This window comes from Callithrix jacchus, chromosome 5, assembly GCF_049354715.1.
Source record: "Callithrix jacchus isolate 240 chromosome 5, calJac240_pri, whole genome shotgun sequence".
NCBI classification, from domain to species: domain Eukaryota; kingdom Metazoa; phylum Chordata; class Mammalia; order Primates; family Cebidae; genus Callithrix; species Callithrix jacchus.
This window is the reverse complement of record NC_133506.1, coordinates 87,224,708-87,247,218: the sequence shown is the minus strand read 5'-3', so window position 1 is coordinate 87,247,218 and position 22,511 is coordinate 87,224,708. Positions and strand designations below refer to the sequence as shown.

General features: G+C 37.3%; 1 protein-coding gene and 1 pseudogene across 5 annotated transcripts in view; both read right to left on the bottom strand.

Annotated features, from left to right (window-relative positions):
* Positions 1-22,511, bottom strand: part of EFCAB3 (EF-hand calcium binding domain 3) — a 466,563-nt gene that overhangs the window by 423,011 nt on the left and 21,041 nt on the right. For all 5 annotated transcript variants that reach the window (XM_035300329.3, XM_035300331.3, XM_078373418.1 and 2 more), the window contains exons 5-10: positions 21,817-21,947; positions 20,947-21,029; positions 18,971-19,114; positions 17,168-17,242; positions 10,125-10,268; positions 280-351 (exon numbers count right to left, since the gene is read on the bottom strand). In XM_035300329.3, coding sequence (XP_035156220.3) covers positions 280-351; positions 10,125-10,268; positions 17,168-17,242; positions 18,971-19,114; positions 20,947-21,029; positions 21,817-21,947 — 649 coding nt within the window. The remainder of the gene's footprint in view (positions 1-279; positions 352-10,124; positions 10,269-17,167; positions 17,243-18,970; positions 19,115-20,946; positions 21,030-21,816; positions 21,948-22,511) is intronic.
* Positions 372-4,664, bottom strand: LOC103793138 (UDP-N-acetylhexosamine pyrophosphorylase pseudogene; annotated as a pseudogene).

The following is a 22,511-nucleotide window of genomic DNA, read 5'->3' as shown; positions in this document are numbered from 1 at the left end:
AGAGAGAAAATCAGTCTTACAAAAACAAACCAAACCAAAACAAACAAACAACAACAACAACAACAACAACAAACTGGAGAAGAACATGCATAGACATTTCTAAAAAGAAGACACATAAATAGCATTTTGAGTATTATATTTTTATGTCCCTGATTTCAGACAGTAAATTGTTCAGAGAAGGTTTCCAAAATCTTTATAAAATAAAACTTATAAATTAAGATTTAATGTAAAGACTTTAATTATAAACAAAATTTGCCATAGCAACAAGAGCTCACTTACAAACTTCCTCATACTGTTCCTGTAGTTCATTCAAAATAAATATAATATCCCCAATATCCACCATGTGGTTACCTGTAATAGAGTAAGTTCAAATATGTATTTACTTGTGAACATAGATATATCTGCCATCCTATTCTAATATGAAAACAACACAGAATGTGTGGCAAGTAGGAACAAAGAGCCAACTATTACAAGCTTGAATAAAATCTGAAATAATGAATTAACAACTCAGTATATACTAAAACATAGGCCTAACACTATGGTCTTTTCTCCTTAATAAAAGAGCTTTCAATCAAAAGAAATAGTCTTGTTTTAAGCCCTCATGCTAATTAGAATTATTTTTTAATTTTGCACATTTTTTAGAGTTTATTACAGGTACTTATTTATTTACTCTGTTGTCTTCATTTCTAGATTGTGAGCTCCTCAAGAACAGAGGATGTGTCTTTCATTTGTTTCCCCAATGCCTAGCAAAGTACCTACACTTCTTATCACTAAAAATTATTTTTGGCTGAACAAAATATACAGAAGACTATAAAAAACAGGCCGGGCACGGTGGCTCACGCCTGTAATCCCAGCACTTTGGGAGGCCGAGGTGGGTGGATCACGAGGTCAAGAGATTGAGATCATCCTGTCCAACATGGTGAAACCCCGTCTCTACTAAAAATACAAAAAATTATCTGGGAATGGTGGCGCGTTCCTGTAATCCCAGCTACTCAGGAGGCTGAGGCAGGAGAATTGCCTGAACCCAGGAGGCGGAAGTTGCGGTGAGCCGAGATCGCGCCATTGCACTCCAGCTTGGGTAACAAGAGCAAAACTCGTCTCAAACAAACAAACAATGCAATGTCTACATAGTGAATAGCAGATAATGATTTACTTTGTACCTTCTCTGTGTCCAGGACTCTCATAATTATAACTTCCAACTATTCCTGCCCCTGCCTCTGTCTAAGACCATTTTTCTTCTTGGATAATGCATGACTGCATGATGTGTTCAGATGCAGTGACCTTGAGCAATGTCATTTCAATTGTGCACAGAGGTAGAAAATGCTTTGCCCAATAGTTCTTGCCTCCAAATGTTTGGTTTTGCTTGCCATCCAAGATGAAAAAGACTGAAAATTTACTTATCTATCTATAATAGTGATGGCTTTTATCTTCAGTCTATTCATAAGAAATCAACTGTTCAATAATATGCACAAGTGAAAACTCGGAGAGAAAGACGCAAATTTTTTTCCCCAGAGACAGAAAGATACATTTATTTTACCATCCAATTATTTTGTTTAAAAAGTTTAATGTTTGGTAAACTTTTAGTACCACAGAAACCTTTCAACATATACAACGACATATTATTACTATGTACAACTTCAAAAACAAATGCCTCCAGCTCCAAGTAAAGAACATCCTGGCTATAGTTCAGCTGTAGGAAATTTCTTGGATTGCCAATGATTTCCTTGCCTTGGAAAAAAAATACACAATTGAAAAATATAAATAAGACCTTCAATGAGTTGGGAATCATAAAAATGCTATCTGAAATTCAGACATCTAGATCATGAGAAGTTTGCAGTAGCTATAAGAGTTAAACAAGCAAAATAAAGCCCTGTGAATATCTAAACTTGAGTCATTCAGGAGGTCCTATAGGTTCACAGTTGGTCTATCAAAAATAAAAGCTATTCCTATTGTGGTAGAATTTGGTATAGGGTTCATATACTATTTTTCACCAGCTCATGAACTCCATTTTCATCAATGATTAAAGGTGTAATGGAATTATATATCAGCCACATAACTTTCCATTCCTTCTTCAGCATTAAAGATAAGAGGAGAGATTTCATACTGGATTGGTACATCACTGGCATCCTTTAAGCAGGGAATTGCTGGAAGATGAGAGCCATTTCCATCTATAAAGTGACCCATGAATTGAGGACCCAGCAAGTAATGAAAGCATGCCTTGCAGTAGCAGAGTTATCTTTCCCATTGTCTGTCAGCATTCTTTAGTGTGGAAAAGTCATCTTCCTGTAATATTTCATATACCACAAACTTCTTTGTAAACTAGGAGATGTCAAAGACAAATTTTCCTACACTTATTCCACTAGGTTTATCTGGTTTAATTAATTGCTAATGGGTATCCACAAATGGCTGGCCATGTTCCCCACATGAAACAGCAGTCATTCATCTGAGCTTCGTTTTTGAACTGTTGCCAGGGAAATATCACTATATTCTACCACCTGGTAAACTCCATTCACTTGGCAAACTATTCCAACCCATTCTGTAGGGTTTGTTTTCTCTACCACCTTTGCTCCACAGTCTGCTCCTTTTGGAATGCAAAATCCAATGAACCGTGGGTCTGCCACTTTTACTAATATGTTGTCAACACAATACACATGAATGTTCCAGATGCCTCTTTGCTCCATCTCCTCCACAGTATTCCAGGCTGCAAAAGCCCGATAAAGACCACTATCTTATCTGGAGCCATAGAAACTTTGTTCTTCTCTTCCAAAATAATTTGCTCATCAAAACTCATGGCAGGGAGCATTCCTTGCTGAAAAAAGATTTTATCTTCTTTTTTCAAACCAAAGTACCTGTGATTGGTGAAGAACTCCTTTGTAGATTCCACTGTTCTGCTACTGATTATTATAAGAAATAATGCATTTGATGCCATAATATTTTTCAGCTGTTGTAGCTTCAGGATACACTCTACTTGAAACTGAAAAAGCCTCTTTTGGGATGGCAAACTAACATCATACATCCCCTTTGGATATGCAATGAGTCTAGTCCCCTGCCCACCAACTAGAAGTGTTACTTCGTTCTGAGAAATCTGGAAAAGTTCTTCACTTTCCCAGGCCTGGAGCTGATCTAGATTCCCTGTAGCACTACCCAATATCTCTCAAGGGACAGGTTCCATTCACGCATCCATTTTTTCTTGCTTAGAGGACTGGTTAAATCCTTCAATGGCCTTTTGGAAAAAGAAGTCCAGCTCCTCAAAGTTCATGGCCTGGAGCTTTGCATAAAGTTCTTCCTGTTGAGCTTCTTTAAGCTCATTCCAAAAACGGAGTGGATGTTCTTGCTCAGCTTGGGACAACCTGAGTTCGGGGTCATTAATGTTCATAATGCTCTGATAGCCAACCTTTGTGAAAATAGGGGTGCAATGCGTACACATACAAAGCTTCCTCACGTGACCACAACTCCGTCCAGCTCCTTCTGCGCCAGCAGTCCTGCGCCTCCTCAGAATAAGTACCCTCATCCAGCCCTTGGCTGCGGGGCGGGGCAGGCTGGGAGCAGGACTGAAGGGAGTGGCCCAGCCTGCCCCGCCCCTCTCGCCGTGACCAGAAGAAGCAAATTTTTAAATCAAATAGTATCGTTTTGGTGTTGGGTTCACCTGATTCACTGATTCTCCGAAAATTGGTAAACTATGTATTTCAGGTGCAGGCCTTTAAATCACTATAAAGCAAGTTCTATGTGTTTGAACCAATCAAAGAAATGCTAGGCTAAATTGGTGCTAAATTGCCTTCTGATTAGGAATTGCTTCCTACATTCTGGTTTCTTATTTCCTTGGCATTTATCCTCATTCTGGTTTTGATTATGGTTCTAACACTTCTCAGAGCCTTCCCAGTAACTGTCACTTATTGTAGATTGATTCCATGTCCCATGTTCTTAGATCATGGCTTAAGTCCTAAGACAACTCAAAGCTTCAACCCTCAAGCTCTTGAATCTGATCACTGAAAAATATTCAGTTAGACCATACATGTATTAATCCAGTGCAGAAGGCCATTTCACTTTTACCTGCTCTTCATTTAGAAAACTCCTTTCTCTGAACAGAAGTCCAACCTCAACTATTAAGAGTGTGGTAGTCAACCATGTTCACAGATTCATTAGCTCTTGTTCAAATTTATTTCTTGCATCTATGCAATAAACACCTGTGATGAAGCTCCCAAACAAATCTTACGTACTTAGATAGTCCCTAGTGGACGAAGGCTTTGTTCATCATGGATATCGGTCTGAAGTTTCCTCTTTTTGTTGAGTCTCTGCCAGGTTTTGGTACCAGGATGGCATTGGTCTCATAAAATGACTGGGGAAGAATTCCCTCTTTTTGGATTGTTTAGAATAGTTTCAGAAAGTGTGGGACCAGCTCCTCCTTGCACGTCTTGTAGAATTCGGCTGTGAACCCATCTGGACCTGGGCTTTTTTTGGTTGGTAGGCTATTCATTGCTGCCTCAACTTCAGCCCTTGTTATTGGTCTATTCAGGGTTTCAACTTCTTCCTGGTTTAGGCTTGGGAGAGTGAAAGTGTCCAGGAATTTATCCATTTCTTCCAGGTTTACTGGTTTATGTGCATAGAGTTGTTTGTAGTAATCTCTGATGGTAGTTTGTATTTCTGTGGAATCGGTGGTGATATCCCCTTTATCATTTTTTATTGTATCTATTTAATTCTCCTCTCTTTTTTATTAATCTGGCTAGCAGTCTATTTTGTTGATCTTTTCAAAAAACCAGCTCCTGGATTTGCTGATTTTTTTTGAAGGGTTTTTGTATCTCTATCTCCTTTAGTTCTGTTCTGATCTTAGTTATTTCTTGTCTTCTCCTAGCTTTTGAGTTTTTTTTTTATCTTGCTCCTCTAGCTCTTTCAATTTTCATGATAGGGTGTCAATTTTAGATCTTTCCTTGCTTCTCATGTGGGCATTTATTGCTATAAATTTCCCTCTAGATACTGCTTTAAATGTGTCCCAGAGATTCTGATATATTGTGTCTTTGTGTTCCTTGGTTTCTAAGAACATCTTTATTTCTGCCTTCATTTCATTGTTTATCCAGTCAACATTCAAGATCCAGTTGTTCGGTTTCCATGAGGTTATGCAGTTCTGAGTTAGTTTCTTAATCCTGAGTTCTAATTGATTGCACTGTGGTCTGAGTGACTGTTTGTTATGATTTCCATTGTTCTGCATTTGCTGAGGAGTGATTTACTTCCAATTATGTGGTCAATTTGAGAGCAGGTGCAATGTGGTGCTGAGAAGAATGTATATTCTGCAGATTTGGGGTAGAGAGTTCTGTAGATGTCTATTAGGTCCACTTGGTCCAGATCTGAGTTCAATCTTGGATATCCTTGTTAATTTTCTGTCTCGTTGATCTGTCTAATATTGACAGTGGAGTGTTAAAGTCTCCCACTATTATTGTGTGGGAGTCTGAGTCTCTTTATAGGTCATTAAGAACTTGCTTTATGTATCTGGGTGCTCCTGTATTGAGTGCATATATATTTAGGATCATTAGCTCTTCTTGTTGCATTGATCCTTTTACCATTACGTAATGCCCTTCTTTGTCTCTTTTGATCTTTGTTGGTTTAAAGTCTATTTTATCAGAGACTAGGATTGCAACTCCTGCTTTTTTTTGCTCTCCATTTGCCTGATAAATCTTCATCCCTTTATTTTGAGCCTAGGTGTGTCCTTGCACGTGAGAAGGGTTTCCTGGATACAACACACTGATGCGTTTTGACTTTTAACCCAATTTGCCAGTCTGTGTGTTTTGACTGGGGCATTTAGCCCATTTACATTTAAAGTTAATATTGTTATGTGTGAATCTGATCCTGCCATTTTAATGCTAGCTGGTTGTTTTGCCCATTAGTTGACACAGTTTCTTCATTGTGTCAATAGTCTTTACCATTGGGTACATTTTTGGAGTGGGTGGTACTGGTCGTTCTTTTCCATATTTAGTACTTCTTACAGGACCTCTTGTAAAGAAGGCCTGGTGGCAATGAAATCTCTCAGCAATTGCTTGTCCATAAAGGATTTTATTTCTCCTTCACTTATGAAGCTTAGTTTGGCTGGATATTAAATTCTAGGTTGAAATTTCTTTTCTTTAAGGATGTTGAATATTGGATCCCACTCTCTTCTGGCCTGTAGGGTTTCTGCAGAGAGATCCACTGTGAGTTTCATTGGCTTCCCTTTGTGGGTAACCTGACCTTTCTCTCTGGCTGCCCTTAGCATTTTTTCCTTCATTTCAACCCTGGTGAATCTGACGATTATGTGCCTTGGGGTTGCTTTTCTTGAGGAATATCTTTGTGGTGTTTTCTGTATTTCCTGGACTTGAATGTTGGCCTGCCTTGCTAGATTGGGAAAGTTCTCCTGGATAATACCTTGAAGAGTGTTTTCCAGCTTGGATTCATTCTCTGCATCACATTCAGGTACACCTATCAAACGTAGATTAGGTCTTTTCACATAATCCCATATTTCTTGGAGGCTTTGTTCATTTCTTTTCACTCTTTTTTCTCTAATCTTGCCTTATTTTATTTCATTGAGTTGATCTTCAATCTCTGATATCCTTTCCTCTGCTTGATTGATTTGGCTACTGAAACTTGTGTATGTTTCGTGAAGTTCTTGTGTTGTGTTTTTCAGCTCCATCAAGTTGTTTATATTCTTCTCTAAGCTGTTTATTCTCGTTAGCATTTTGTCTAACCTTTTTATAATGTTCTTAGTTTCTTTGCATTGGGTTAGAACATGTTCTTTTAGCTCAGAGAAGTTTGTTATTACCCACCTTCTAAAGCCTGTTTCTGTCAATTCATCAGACTCATTCTCCATCCAGCTTTGTTCCCTTGCTGGTGAGGAGTTGTGATCCCTTGGAGGAGGAGAGGCATTCTGGTTTTGGGTGTTTTCATCCTTTTTGCTCTGGTTTCTTCCCATCTTCATGTATTTATCTACCTGTGATCTTGCAGTTGGTGACTTTCAGATGGGGTCTCTGAGTGGGTGTCCTTTTTGTTGATGTTGAAGTTATTTTTTAGTTTTTTTTTTCTAACAATCAGGACCCTCTGCTGTGCGACTGCTGGAGTTCCACTCCAGACCTTGTTTGCCTGGGGATCAACCCGCGGGGGCTTCAGAACAGGAAGGGTTGCTGCTGGTTTCTTCTTCTGTTATCTTCATCCCAGAAGGTTACCCTCCAGATGTCAGTCTGAGCTCTCCTTTATGAGGTATCTCTTTGGATATATGATCAGGGAGCTGCTTGAGGAGACAGTCTGTCCCTTATAGGAGCTCAAGTGCTGAGCTGGGAGCTCCATTGTTCCATTCAGAGCTGCTGGGCAGGTACGTTTAGGTTTGCTGCAGCAGAACTCATAACTTCCTCTTTTCCCAGGTGCTCTGTCCTGGGAAGATGGTGCTTTATTTATATGTTTCTGATGTGCTGCTGCCATTTTTTCAGAGATGCCCTGCCTAGCAAGGAGGTAGCCTAGTCACAGTCTGCCAGCAGAGGCATTGCTGAGCTGCCGTGGCTCTGCCCAGCTGCTGTGTGAACTTCCTTGTGGTTTTGTTTACAGAGGTACAGTTAGAACTGCCTCAGTAATGGTAGTCTGCCTCAGTAATGGTGGATTGCCTTGGTAATGGCAGTCTGCCTCAGTAAGGCCAGATTGCCTTGGTAATGGTGGACTGCCTTGGTAATGGCAGACTGCCTTGATAATGGCGGACTGTCTCGGTAGTGGTGGACTGCCTTGGTAATGGCTGACGCCCTTCCCTCCAGCAAGCTGGTCTGCCCGGGTCCAGCTGCGCTTGCTGTGAAATTCTCAATCCAGAGTGTTTCAGATTGCTGGTCTTTGTTGGGGTGGGACCCACTAAGCCAGATCACCTGGCTCCCTGTTTCAGTCCCCTTTTTTTCAGTTGAATGGGTGGCTCTGTCTCCCAGGCATTCCAGGCACCAGTTGAAACGGCCTCTCAGATTTGTGTGAATTTTTGTGGGGAGACCTGTAGCGCCAGCTGAAACAGCTATACTGGAAACTCGTGGCACTTTTCAGTGCTGGAATCTCCTGGTCTATGTACAGTAAAAACTCATTTGGAGATCTGGTGATCACTCACCCTCTCCATTGTTCTCTCTGGGAACTGCATTCTGGAGCTGTTCCTATTTGGCCATCTTGGATCATTCCCCTCTTCTTTTCCTGATTCTAAGATTTCTCCATTTCCCTGATCGTTTTATCACTCCAGCTTCTTCTTTTGTTTTCACCTGGTCTCCTCTCTGTGTCTATGTCTTCTGCCTCTTATGAGGACACTTGCCACGAATTTTGGGCCTACCTTGGTCATCCAGGATGATCTCAAGATTCCTCATTACACCATCACACACACACCCATGCCTGCCTGTGGGCATGCACTTCTGCTAGGTTCTCTCCACCACAGCCCACACAGGTGGGAAAATGTTTTTAAAAAGATATATCTAAGAGTTTAGGTTGCATAAGGAATAGAGAAATAGAGTTTTCAAGGATGACTCTCAGGTTTCTGCCTTACCTTTCTTGTGTCTAAGTGCCAAGCACTGTGATAAATGTTTATATTTAATTCCTATAATAATCCTATAAAATTAGTATCCTTTTTCCAATCTACCTCCCCAAATAATGCAGGAGACTTGGAGGCCCAGAACTCCATAAGCCAAAAAGCAAGGTACTGCAGCTGTTTCGTATGATTTCTGTTGTTCCTGGTAGGGTATGCTCTAAAGGCTTAAGATTAGTCTTTAAAATCCCCATTTTACATTTCATACCCCATCATATCCTTCCATTTCTGCCTCACCCCAGAGTTCACCATATCTGACTTCCTAATAGAACTCCATGAGGCCTTGTTCTATCTCCAGACCACATTTCAGCGACCAAAAGCCCACTATAAAACCACCATTAATAAATGACAAAAACCAGTGGAAGCTCACTCAAAGAGATGTCATGTCTGATTATTTTTCTGCCATATTTACACAAACTGTTCCTTTGGCTTAAGATGTTTTTCTCACTCTTCGCTGCTACCTTCAACTACTTAATTCACACCAATCCTTCAAGATTTAGCTCAGACATCAATCCCTTGGATAATCTTTCCCTAAGCCTTGCAGTATGTAACTTAGCAGCCTATATATAGTATTTGCCATGGAGTATTTTAATTTTCTGTTTACTTGACTCTTTCCACACTTGAATGTGAACTATCTCAAAAAAAAGAGTGTGTTTTATTCATCTTTGCATCACCTAGAACAGTTCCAGGCATAGTCTATTTAAATGACTATCTGATTAATTAAATGAATGAATCAGGCTGGGCCCAGTGGCTCATGCCTGTAATTCCAGTGTTCAGCAGGCTGAGGCAGGAGTATCACTTGAAGCTAGGAGTTTGAGACCAGCCTGGGAAACATAGCAAGACCTTGTCTCTACCAAAAAGAAAAAAAAAATTAACTACTCTGGCATGATGGTACACACCTATAGTCCTAGCTATTCAGGAATATGACGTGTGAGGATCATTGAGTCTAGGAGGTCAAGATTACAGTGAGCAGTGATCATGACACTGCACTACAGCCTGGGCAACACAGTGAGACACTGTCTCTAAAAATAATAAAACAAAGGAATCAATCAATTAATCACTAATTATTATAGGACATCCTCTGGTTACAAGTAAACATGTAATACAAAACACCTGCTAAATATTTTTATAATGTTTAAAGCAATCCACATTGTGCAGAGATTAACTGAAGAGCATAGAAACTGTTTAATCAAAGCTACATAATAAAATTGAGAATTCAAGAAATTTAGGTCTTCTAATTTGTAGAGTCAATACCCTTGACACTACAAGAAAGTACTTCTCCACAAAGACAAGAAATGACTATTGGAAAAGAGATGTAAGGCTGACTTTTTAAAAAATTCATTTTACTCTTTTACCAAACATACCAAAATATAACAATTTTAGAAACTTCTCATTTAATTTTTCTAGACTATTTCTTACTATAGACACCAGTAAATGGTGTCAATGGCAAAGGGTAAAAATCAAGAGAAAAAAGGAGACGCAAAGGACAGACGACAAAATTGATATACAGAAAAAAATACATAAATATATGCACACATATATTAACACATATATCTTAATGCAAATAACTCACTGTCAATATAGGTATGTTTTATCACTTCTTCAAAAATGTCAGGGTTTATAGGAATATCCATGCTATCCAAAACAGCAAACACTTCATCAATTAAAACTCGACCACCTTTTATCCTACAGAAAATCTTTAAGGCATCCTGGAATGCTGCAAAAAAACCAAATTATTATACCATGAGAATCAGCAGCTTTTCTTGGAACAGGAGCTGATTTCATTCCAATAGCCTACTAAGGGAAAATAACCATACATAAGCATGAGGTTTTCTAAATATTTATCTACAAATAAATAACTATTATAAAATAGCTTTATAATCGTGGTTAAAACATTGGTCTTTTATTTCTCCATAGGCATTGCATATTCTTGTGTTAACAGTCCTTAGCATATAAAATGAATTGAAAAGAACATGGTCAGAAGAAAATATTCAGTACAGCCCTGACTAGCAAACCAAATCTGGGGATCCCCAAGACATCTACTTCTGAATCTTAGATTCTATAATTTTAAAACGATTTAACTAAAATAAATTAAACACCAAATCACTTTATCATTTTCTAAAATTTTTAGAGTCACAATATAGAGCTCAGTATATTTTTAATTTTTAAAAGAAAATATTCAGATAAAATGCTAATTTTCCACAAAAAACAATTCTTCCTTAAAAATTAAACATATTGAAAGCTGTGTCCTACTGCTAAATTTAAATTCTCCCTGACCACTACATCCCTTAATTAGCCTTGACAAAAAGAAAAAAAGAAAACACAATTAAAGGTGGCTGGCAAGATGGCTTAATAGAAACGGCTCTGGTCTGCAGCTCCCAGCAAGATCAGTGCAGAAGGTGGGTGATTTCTGCATTTCCAACTGATTTACCTGGCTTGTCTCACTGGGACTGGTTAGATAGATAGTGGGTACAGCCCACAGAGGGCAAGCCAAAGCAGGGTGGGATGCCGCCTCAACCGGGAAGCACAAGGGGTCAAGGAATTCCCTCCCATAGCCAAGGGAAGCCATGAGGGACTGTGCTGTGAGGGATGGTGCATTCCAGCCCAGATACTATGCTTTTCCTTCAGTCTTAGCAACCCACAGACCAGGAGATTCGGGTGCCTATACCACCAGGGCCCTGGGTTTCAAGCACAAAACTGGGCAACCATTTGGGCAGACACTGAGCTAGCTGCAGAAGTTTTTTTCCTACCCTAGTGGCACCTGGAATGCCAGTGAGACAGAATCATTCAATCCCCTGGAAAGGGGGCCGAAGCCAGGGAGCCAAGTGGTCTACCTCAGCAGAGCCCAACCCCACAGAGCCCAGCAAGCTAAGATCCATTGGCTTGAAATTCTCACTGTCAGCACAGCAGTCTGCAATCAACTCAAGATGCTGGAGCTTTGTGGGGGGAGAGGGCATCCACCATTACTGAGGCTTGAATAGGTGGCTTTCCCCTCACAGTATAAACAAAGCTGCCAGGAAGTTTGAATTAGGCAGAGCCCACCATAGCACCACAAAGCTGTAGCCAGACTGCCTCTCTAGATTCCTCCTCTCTAGGCAGGACATCTCTGAAAGAAAGGCAGCAGCTCCAGTCAGGGGCTTATAGATACTCCTGTCTCCCTGGGACAGAGCACCTGGGGGAAGGGGCAGCTGTGGCATAGCTTCAGCAGACTTACACGTTCCTGCCTATTGGCTTTGAAGACAGCAGCAGATCTTCCAGCACAGTGCCTGAGCTCTGCTAAAGAACAGACGGCCTCCTCAAGTGGGTCCCTGACCCCTGTGCTGCTTGACTGGGAGACACCTACCAGCAGGGGTCAACAGACATTTCATCTGGTGGGTGCCCATCTGGCACAAAGATTCCAGAGGAAGAAATAGGCAGCAATATTTGCTGTTCTGCAGCCTCCACTGGTGATACCCAGGAAAACAAGGGTCTGGAGTGGACCTCCAGCAAACTCCAGCAGACCTGTGGCAGAGGGTCCTGACTGTTAGAAGGAAAACTAACAAACAGAAAAGAATAGCATCAATATTAACAAAAAGGACATCCACACGGAAACCCCATCCAAACGTCACCAACAGCAAAGACCAAAGATAGATAAATCCATGAAGATGATTTAAAACCAGTGCAAAATGGCTGAAAATTCAAAAAACAAGAATGCCTCTATTCCTCCAAAGGATCACAACTCCTCCCCAGCAAGGGAACAAAACTGGATAGAGAATGAGTGTGACAAATGAGTGTGAACGCTCTTCAGGATATTATCCAGGAGAACTTCCCCAACCTAGCAAGACAGGCCAATATTCAAATTCAGGAAATACAGAGAACACCTCAAAAATACTCCTCGAGAAGAGCAACCCCAAGACACATAATCACCAGATTCACCAAGGATGAAATGAAGGAAAAAATGTTAAGGGCCGCTGAAGAGAAAGGTCAGGTTACCCACAAAGGGAAGCCCATCAGACTAACAGTGGATCTCTCTGCAGAAACCCTACAAGCCAGAAGAAAGCAGCACTACTGGTTGCTAAAAGGAGCTCTAAATCTTGAAACAAATCCTCAAAATACACCAAAATAGAATCGCCTTAAAGCATAAATTTCATAGGACCTATAAAACAATAAAACAAGGGAAAAAACACAAAATAGTCAACAAAAAGCACAATGAATAGAGTAGTACCTTACATCTCAATACTAACATTGAATGTAAATGGTCTAAATGCTCCACTTAAAAGATACAGAATGACAGATGGATAAGAATTAACCAACCAAGTATCTGCTGTTTTCAAGAGACTCACCTGACACTTAAGTACTCACATAAACCTAAGGAAAAGGAGTGGAAAAAGATATTCCATGCAAATGAACACCAAAAGCAAGCAGGAGTAGCTATTCTTATATCAGACAAAACAAAGCAGTTTTAAAAGACAAAGAGGGACATTTTATAATAATAGGAGTAGTCCAACAGGAAAATATCACAATCCTAAATATATATGCACCTAATACTGGAGCTCCCAAATGTATAAAACAGTTACTACTAGACGTAAGAAATGAGATAGACGGCAACAGTAGTAGGGGACTTCAATACTCGACTTACAGCAGTAGACAAGTCATTAAAGCAGAAAGTCAACAAAGAAACAATGGACTTAAGCTATGTTCCAGAAAAAAATTGATCTAATGGAAATTTACAAAACATTCTACCCAACAAATGCAAAACATGTATTCTATTCCTCAGCACATGGAATATGCTGCAAGATAGACCAGATGATGGGCCACAAAACAAGTCCCAACAAATTTAAGAAAATTAAAATTATATAAAGCACTCTCTCAGACCACAGTGGAATAAACTGGAAATCAACTCCAAAAGGAACCTTCAAAACCATGCAAATACAGGGAAATTAGATAACCTGCTTTTGGCTAATCAGGTCAACAATGAAATCAAGATAAAAATTTAAAAATTCTTTGAACTGAACAATATTAGTGACACAACATATCAAACATCTGGGATACAGCAAAAGTTGTGTTATGAGGAAAGTTAATAGCATAAAATGCCTACATCAAAAAGTCTGAAAGAGCACAAATAGACAATCTAAGGTCACATCTCAAGGAACTAGAGAAACAAGAGCAAACCAAACCCAAACCCAGCAGAAGAAAAGAAATAACTAAGATCAGAGAAGAACTAAATGAAACGAAACAAGAAAAAAATGTAAGCCAAAAACCAAGTAGACAAAAGAGAACCAAGAAAATCCTAATGCCATGGAGTCTAACAAAATGCCAAATAGGAAATAAGGAAACCAAAAGATAAAGCAAGCTAAGCATCCTATCTGTATTGTTCACTGCTGCAAATACAGGCATTAATGTTTATTACATAAATGAGTAAATAATCATTGAAAAGTTTTTATTGCCTTTTACTTTCTAAACCAGGAATATAAAGACTATGACATTCACATGTCCTTGATTCTAACAAAATAAAATTTGGGCCAGGTGCAGTGGCTCACACCTGTTATTCCAGCCCTTTGGGAGGCCAAGGCAGGCAGATCACTTGAGTTCAGCCTGGCCAACATGGTGAAACCTCATCTTTACTAAAAATACAAAAATTTAGTCAGGCATGGTGGTGCATGCTCCTTGTTACCTGGGAGGCTGAGAGAAGAGAATCGCTTGAACCTGGGAGGCAGAGGTTGCAGTGAGCTGAAATTGTGCCATTGTACTCCAGCCTGGCAACAGAGCAAGACTACATCTCAAAAAAAAAAAAAAATCTGATTCACTATAAAAGGAACATACCTCAAAATAATAAAGGCCATACATAACAAACCCACAGCCAACATTCTACTGAATGGGGAAATGTTTAAAGCATTCCCCCTAAGAACCAAAATAAAACAAGGATGCCTACTTTCACCACTCCTATTCAATGTATTACTGAAAGTCCTAGCCAAACCAATTAGGCAAGAGAAAAAAAAATAAGAGGCATCCAAATTGGAAAAGAGGAAGTCAAATTATGTCTGTTTGCTAATGATACAATCTTATATTGAGAAAACCCTGAAGACTCCTCCCCGAATACCCTTAGATTTAATAAACAAATTTGGTAATGTTTAAGTAGATAAAATCAAGATACAAAAATCAGTGGCATTTCTATACATTAATATCAAGCTGAGAACCAATCAAGAAGGCAATGCCATTTACCTTAGCTACAAAAAAAAGGGGGACCTAGGAATACATTTAACCAAAGAGGTGAAAGATCTCTACAAGGAAAACTACATGACACTGATGAAATAAACTGTAGATGACACAAATGGAAAAACATCCCATGCTCATGGATCAAAAGTTTAATATCATTAAAATGATCACACTGCCCAAAGCAATCTACAGACTCAATGCAATCTCTACCAAAATACCAATGTCATTTTCACAGAAATAGAAAAATAATCTTAAAATTCACATGGAACTAAAAGAGCCTAAATAGCCAAAGTAATCCTAAGCAAAAGAACAAAGCTGGAGGCATCACATCAGCTGACCTCAAATCATACTATGAGGCTATAGTAACCAAAACAGCATGGTACTGGTATAAAAGTAGACACACAAATCAGTGGAACAGAAAAGAGAACCCAGAAATGAAGCTTTGTATCTATAGCCAACTGATCTTTGACAAAGTTGACAAAAACATATACTGGGGAAACGACACTGTTTTCAAAAAACGGTAATGGAAAAATTGGATTGCCATTCACAGAAGAATGAAACTGGACCCCTATCTCCCACTATATACAATATCAACTCAAGATGGATCTAAATGTAAATGTAATGAAGTGATAAGATGGATCTAAACTTAAATGTAATACTTGAAGCTATAAGAATACTAGATGAAAACCTAAGGAAACCTCTTATTGACATTGGTCATGACTAAGAACTCGAAAGCACAAGCAACAACAACAACAACAAAAAGACAAATGAGACAACTAAACTAAAAAGCTTCTGCACAGCAAAAGAAATAATCAACAGAATGAACTGTCAACTTAAAGAATAGGATAAAATATTTGCAAACTATGCATCCAACAAGGGACTGATATCCAGAATTTACAAAGAACTCAAACACCTCAATGATGACAAAAAACAACAAATAACCTGTTAAAAATTGGGCAAATGACATGAATGGACGTTTTTCAAAAGAAGACATATAAATGGCCAAATGAGCATTATGAAAAAATGGAAAGTAGTGTGGAGATTTCTCAAAGAACTAAAAACAGAACTACCATCTTATCCACCAATTCCACTACTAGGTATATACCCAAAGGAAAAGAAACCATTATCTCAAAAAGACACCTGCACTCATATGCTTATCACAGTACTATTCACAACAGCAAAGATGTAAATTCAACCTAAGTGTCCATCAGTGCATGTCTAGATAAAGAAAATGTGGTACACACACACACACACACACAAATGGAATACTATTCAGCCATAAGAATGAAATCATATCTTTTAGAGCAACATGGATGAAGCTATTATCTCTCTGACTTTCTGTTTCTGAGTTATTTCACTTAAGATAATGAAAGCCATTTACAAATAGGAGCCTAATTTATAGGTGTGAGAGAAATGTGTACTCATGGACATAGAGCATGCAGTAATAGTTACTGGAGACTTGGAAGTGTGGGTGGGGGTGAAGGATGAAAAATAACTTAATAAGTACAATGTATAACTATTCAGATAATGGTTACCCTAAAAGCCCAGACTTTATCGGGATACAATATATCTATGCAACAAAACTGCATTTGCACCCCTTAAATTAATACAAATAAAAATTAAAATTTGTAATTCCAAGGACTGAGCATAAGAACTTGATATCACCTAATGGAGGAATAGAAGAATTGCTAACATCAGGTCATGAATGCCACAAATTTCATGTTTTTGGAGGTACCGTTTCTACCATTAACACAAATACTCTTTCCAACCACTTTATTTATAATGCATAGGTAATATAAACTAAAGGTTATTAGGAGACCCATAAATACATGAAAGTTTTAGGAAGAAATACAAGCAGATTCCCAGCAAAAGGAACAAAGTACTGTCAGGCTGAGGAAGAAAACAGATGTGAGCTTTCAACAGTTAAAAAAAAAAAAAAACAAGCACACAAACAAAGGCATGAGATTAAGAACTATATTGGCAAGTATGGAGATTTATGACTAACTGGAGTATGGGGTTCTTGCCTAGAAAAGGTTCTGTGATAAAGCAAAGAGTGATGAACAAAATTATGAAGAGGGGTGAGGAGGCTAAGCATGAGAGCTTGGTCTAGACTCATTTGATAGTAGCAAGAGCATCTAAATTCTTGAGCAGGAAAATGACATGATGAAAATAGTGTTTTAAGATAATTAGTCTAGCAGTTAATGTGCAGGAAAAACTAGAGATTAGAGATAGAAAGTTAGGATACTGGGGCAGTTTGAGCCAGGTTTTATAATGCCTTTTATTGTTCTCAGCCTAAACTAGTGGGAGAAAAAGGAAGATATTCTGTAAAATATAAATTAATTCATAAATTAAATACTACCCTGCCCAACCCCAAATCAGCTACAAAATTATCTTCTATACTTTTAAAGAAGTCTTTTTTACCTGAATTCTGAGAGACCAAATAAGAAACATCAGTCACAGCTTTAAGAAAATTTGAAAAATCCAGCATTCCGTTAACTATAAAAATGGTTCCAAAACAGAAGGGAAAAAACTCCATCAGCAAACATTATTAGGAAACTCACTAAGAACATAAGATAAAAATGGCAACTAAAAACACAAATGGAATTAACAATGACATTAGAATGCCATTACCTATACATACAGTAACCAACATTATATAGAGAACGTAAAAAGAAAATATACCAGAAAAAAATTTACATATTGTAATTACATAGTAAACAGTGCTCCAGCAGTAATAAGAATGCTATGGGTCTAGTACTGTAAATATTGCAGTGCTAGTTCCTCAAGATTCTTCAAGTTAAATACCTATGATTTCATTTCCTCCTGTCATTAAGTAAATGAGGCTAACTTTGACAGGGTTTATTTACATCAATGATGTTATCTATGTCATGAAGAAAACAAGTATAAATCTACATTTCAATTTAATGTCATCTGAACAAAAATAACCTATGGAAGAACACTTCAGTGCTTCCACTCATCTGCAGAGAAAATGACAAGGCTTGGTTGTTCTCATTTCTGTTCCACAGAAGCACTTTCTCCAATACTGAAAAGTTTGTCAAGTTGTCTGCCTCCACTTCAGTGTAACAACTTGAGAGTGGGCACTCCTTTCTTTCAAAAACAGTAAAACATCTGTCCAAATTTTAATAAACTACTTAGACTTGTTTTCTGATATTGTTGTGACTTTGAGTTAGCAAAGATCTTTTAGATAAGGTATCAAAAGCAATTCATAAAAGAAAGAATTATAGACTGGACTTCAACAAAAGTATGAACTTCTGCTTTCATAAAAACATTCGTAAGAGAATAAAAAGACAAGCAACAGAATGGAATAAAATATCTGCAAATCACATATCCAATAAAGGACTTATATTCAGAAGATATAAAGAATTTCAAAATGCAATAATAAGAACACAGTTTTTCAATGGGCAAAAAATATACAAATGGCAAGTAAGCACATGAAAAGATATTCTACATAATTTAATCATTCAGAAATGCAAACTAAAATCACTATCAGATAATAACTGTATATCTATTAGAAGAACCATAATTTTTAAAGGCTGATCAATTCAAGGGTAGTAGGAGCATACAAAAAAAGCAGTACACAACAATATGAATACATCTTAGTCATATAATATTAAGTGAAAAAGTCTCCAAAAGATTATATACATCATGAAGAACTGTTTACTGAAGTTTTTAAGCAACAAAAATTTTTGAACTATTTTACAAAAATACATATCCATAACAATAATACTATTTAAAAAGAAAAAAGGAGAATAATGAACATAGGATTCAAGATAATGCTGTTTTTTCCAACCTGAGGTAATCAGGTTGGGAAAAACAGAATAATAAGTTGCTTAGTAAACTTTATAGTTAGAGGTAAATTATTGACAAGGTCCTAATTTTTATTTTGGGTGGTTAGGTCAAGTATTTATTTTACTTTTTAAAATTACATAACTAAATAAGAGTAGACCATGCATGGACCAATATAATCCAATCCAGTAATTAATCAACCCAATTACACAAACCTGAGGCCAATTTTAATATCATTATTGTAAGTAATGTTCTTGTAACATATAAAAATGTTTTATAACATATAATATGACCAAAAATGATATTTTTATAATACATTTTAAGGTTTAGTTTTCCTATCATTTGTAATTAATCTGACAAACATAACATATTTATGACTGCAGACCCTTAAGGTAATACTGAAAATATAAAACTTACCATCAATATCAATAGTCTTTAGTGCCTGTTGCATTTCTAAATCACTTATAGAAATTTTCAAGATGCAAAGTATCACTGGAAGATCATTCACATAAATCTTACCACTTTGAATTTTACTAAAAATTGTACAGGCTTTATGAAGTGCTGCACACACATAACAAAACATTTAGTTAGTTATTCAAAAAGAATAATTATCTTTATTCCCCCACCGTCTCTAAAAAAACTAATAATTGCTAAAAGAAAGGGGAGCAAATTTGTACTTTCAGCCTTTCAACCTTCTTTTTTTTTTAATCCCACCCCCTTCATTCTTTTAATATTCAAATCTTTCAACCTGTTTCCTAAAGAACTTTCAGAAACTGTCAGGAAAGTCACACAAGAGCACCTAGGCAAAGGCTTCCACAAGTTGCCCTGGGAATAGCAAATCACTCCTCTGTATTCCCACTGCACTTACTATGTATCTCAGTCAAAGCCCTTGGCATTATGATTGCTTGTATGTCAAAACCCCTCACTAAACTGTCAGCTTCTACAGAGCAAGATTTTTCATTCTTCTGTTTCCAGTGCCTAATTCAGAATAAATTCTCAAAAAATAAAAAATTCTGTTGAACTGATTTTTTTGGTTCAGTGGACACTACACTTTATTTTCAGAAAAGAGGCAATCAATGATAGTGCTTTTTGTCCGTTTGTCTTTTTAAACCCAGAGTTTCTTGGTTGCCCAGGCTGGAATGCAGTAGTGTGGTCATGGCTCACTGCAGTCTCAGTCTCCCAAGTAGCTAGGACTACAGGTGTGTGCCAAGATGCCCAACTAATTTTTTGGTTTTATTATTTTTTATAGAGATGGGGTCTCACTATATTGCCCAGGCTGGTCTTGAACTCCTGGTCTCAAATGATCCTCCCACATGGCCTTTTAAAGTGCTGGGAGTACAGGCATGAGCCACCTCACCCAGCCCTGACAGTCCTAAATACAAAAGAAAGACTAAAGACTTAATAATAATGACTTTAATAAAATAAGTTTTAATAGAATTTTGAAGGTGGAAGGCAGATTTCCATGAAATGGGAAGTGAGAAAATTGAGCAATTAATGAAAACAATTAATTTTATTTTAATTAAGTAAAACATTTTTAAATGTTTAGAGTTAGATAGGTGACATAATTGAGGATTTGAGGAGAGTGGTGAAGGTTTGGAAAAGGTGCCAAAGGAAACAGGAGAGATCACACCAAAACGTAAAGGGAATGCCAACTGGTGCTAAGGGCAGCTGAGGCTGGAAATCAATCATAGTGGCACCAAATGGAGAGGTCAAGGAAATAAAATTCTAAATTATAAGAGCTGGAAATATAAGAGATTGTGAGTGAAGAACAAGACATAAAGCCTCAGATTTTCACGTAATAAAAATGTGTATGTGATTTGTGGCCAAATCACTCTGACCAGTGTTGGTCAGAGGAATCAAGGTAAAATAATTGGTTTGGAAAGTTTGAAGCTAGAGCAGTATGAGTCACCCATTTGGACACTAAGATACTTATTATGACAATCAGAGTTAACATAAAAGGAAAACTATGCCAAATTATTCCATAAATATAAAGGAGAAGCCCAAGAATATGGCAGAAGTCAGTATCACAAAGGAGTATAGGGTAATATAAGCCTTCATATTAAGATACCAAAGACTAAATTCCAGTGATATCAGTGGCTCCAGAACTTACTAATATATCCATGGGATGTAACATGTAGATATTTTTCCAAAAAATACACTTGAACTAGTATAAGCTACATATTTTGCCTATCTTACCAATATAACAAAAGATATTTAAGGATTAAACTATCCATGTTTGCCTCCTTACAGCCTGCAGCATTTGCTGTATCATGTGTTATCAGTTGATACCATAAGCCATTAGGAGTAGAAGAAGAGGCACTACCTGATGAAAGAATTCCTAAAAAGCACATAATCAGGAAATGTATTCAAGAAATTTTAGAACCTCTTATTACCACTTAATTCTTGGGAGTACAAATATCCATGGGTTACTTCACCATATAATGTCAGGTAGAGGTTAGAGAGCATTTCCTTGTTTCTGTCAAAGAAACATGCATATTAGAAAGCAGCAATGAAAATATGCAAATTCCATTTTAAAATATCTATTAAAAATATTTAATAGATATTTAAATATTTAATATTTTAAAATATCATTTTAAAATACTATTGAGCAAACCTATCAATAGTCTGAGATTCATAAGAGCCTTTCTTGAAGAACTGTCCAAGTTACAGAGAATCTCATATTCTTTACTTCAGAATTCCCACCTTATTTCTTTTCGAGATATTTTTCTGTAAAGCAGAATTTACCCTAGTCTGTAAATAGTGCCCATGGCCCACTATCCTTTGACTATGGTCCAGTTTTTCCTATTCTTAATCCAAGTCACAGCAAATTTTTAAGAAAGTTATTACAATAAAGCAAACGAAGAACATCTTTAAACAGCCAAAGAATCTCAGATTCCATCACCTATCAGTAAAAATGTCTGGAAAAGATTATCTAATACTATAACATATAAATAATTAAAATCATATACTTTTAGTGTTTGAAGACATCTTAAGAGTTCATTTAGTACAAGATCCTTATATAGATGTCGAAAGTGAGGCCCAGAGATCCAAATTTTACAAAAGTCTAAGCATGTGAGGTCAATCAGGACTCAAATCTAAGTCCTCCAATTCCACATACAGTGCTCTTATCTCTACACAATCCTAAGAGCATAGTTAGCACAAACTACTTGACATTCATTATGTGGAAGGGATAAATGATTCTGAAGAGAAACACCCAAGTCTGAACCCAACATTCAAGAAATATAGTACAAGGATTTAAATACCGAGTAATTGAGGAAGATGTACAAAGGGGTGATGAAGTCTTGTGAACGCTGTACTGATTCGGCAACTTGTGTAAAGAGTTTTCTTTCCTAGTCACCTTCTCCTTTGACAGTTTCAGAAAAGGAAGGCCAATCTAGAGCCAAACGCATGTATGTTGGTGCCTGATATCACAATGGTAATTCAGCATTCTTGGATGATACAACACTTAAAAGATAATTAATCATACCTTGGCTCCTCATTAATTATGCTTCTGGTGTAAAATTGCCTTTTGTAATTAAATTACATTTAATATAAACTAAAATTGTATATAAACTATACAATGTTCTTTTGCAAAGCCACGGTTTTCTTAAGTATGCAGTTAATCATGTCATTAATATTTGGTCAATATATAGAATTGGATTTTACAAAGCAGGGCAAACCTATGGTATAGAGAAAACAAGATGACTCAGCCACCAGACTCCAGGCTATATACAAAGGCTTTGACTTACGTGCAATGTGGAGAATCAACACAGATATTCAAATGATATAGGTAATTTTGTTTTCAATTATCCTTATCATTAAGTAAATTATCCACTTAAGATTGCATGTATAAACATGAATCCAAAAAGGCAAGTAGCTAGGTGGATAGGAAAGTACCACTTTAGAAAATGAGAACTCTATAGGTGTCTTCAATTTTACATGGAACCCTAAGCCTTGA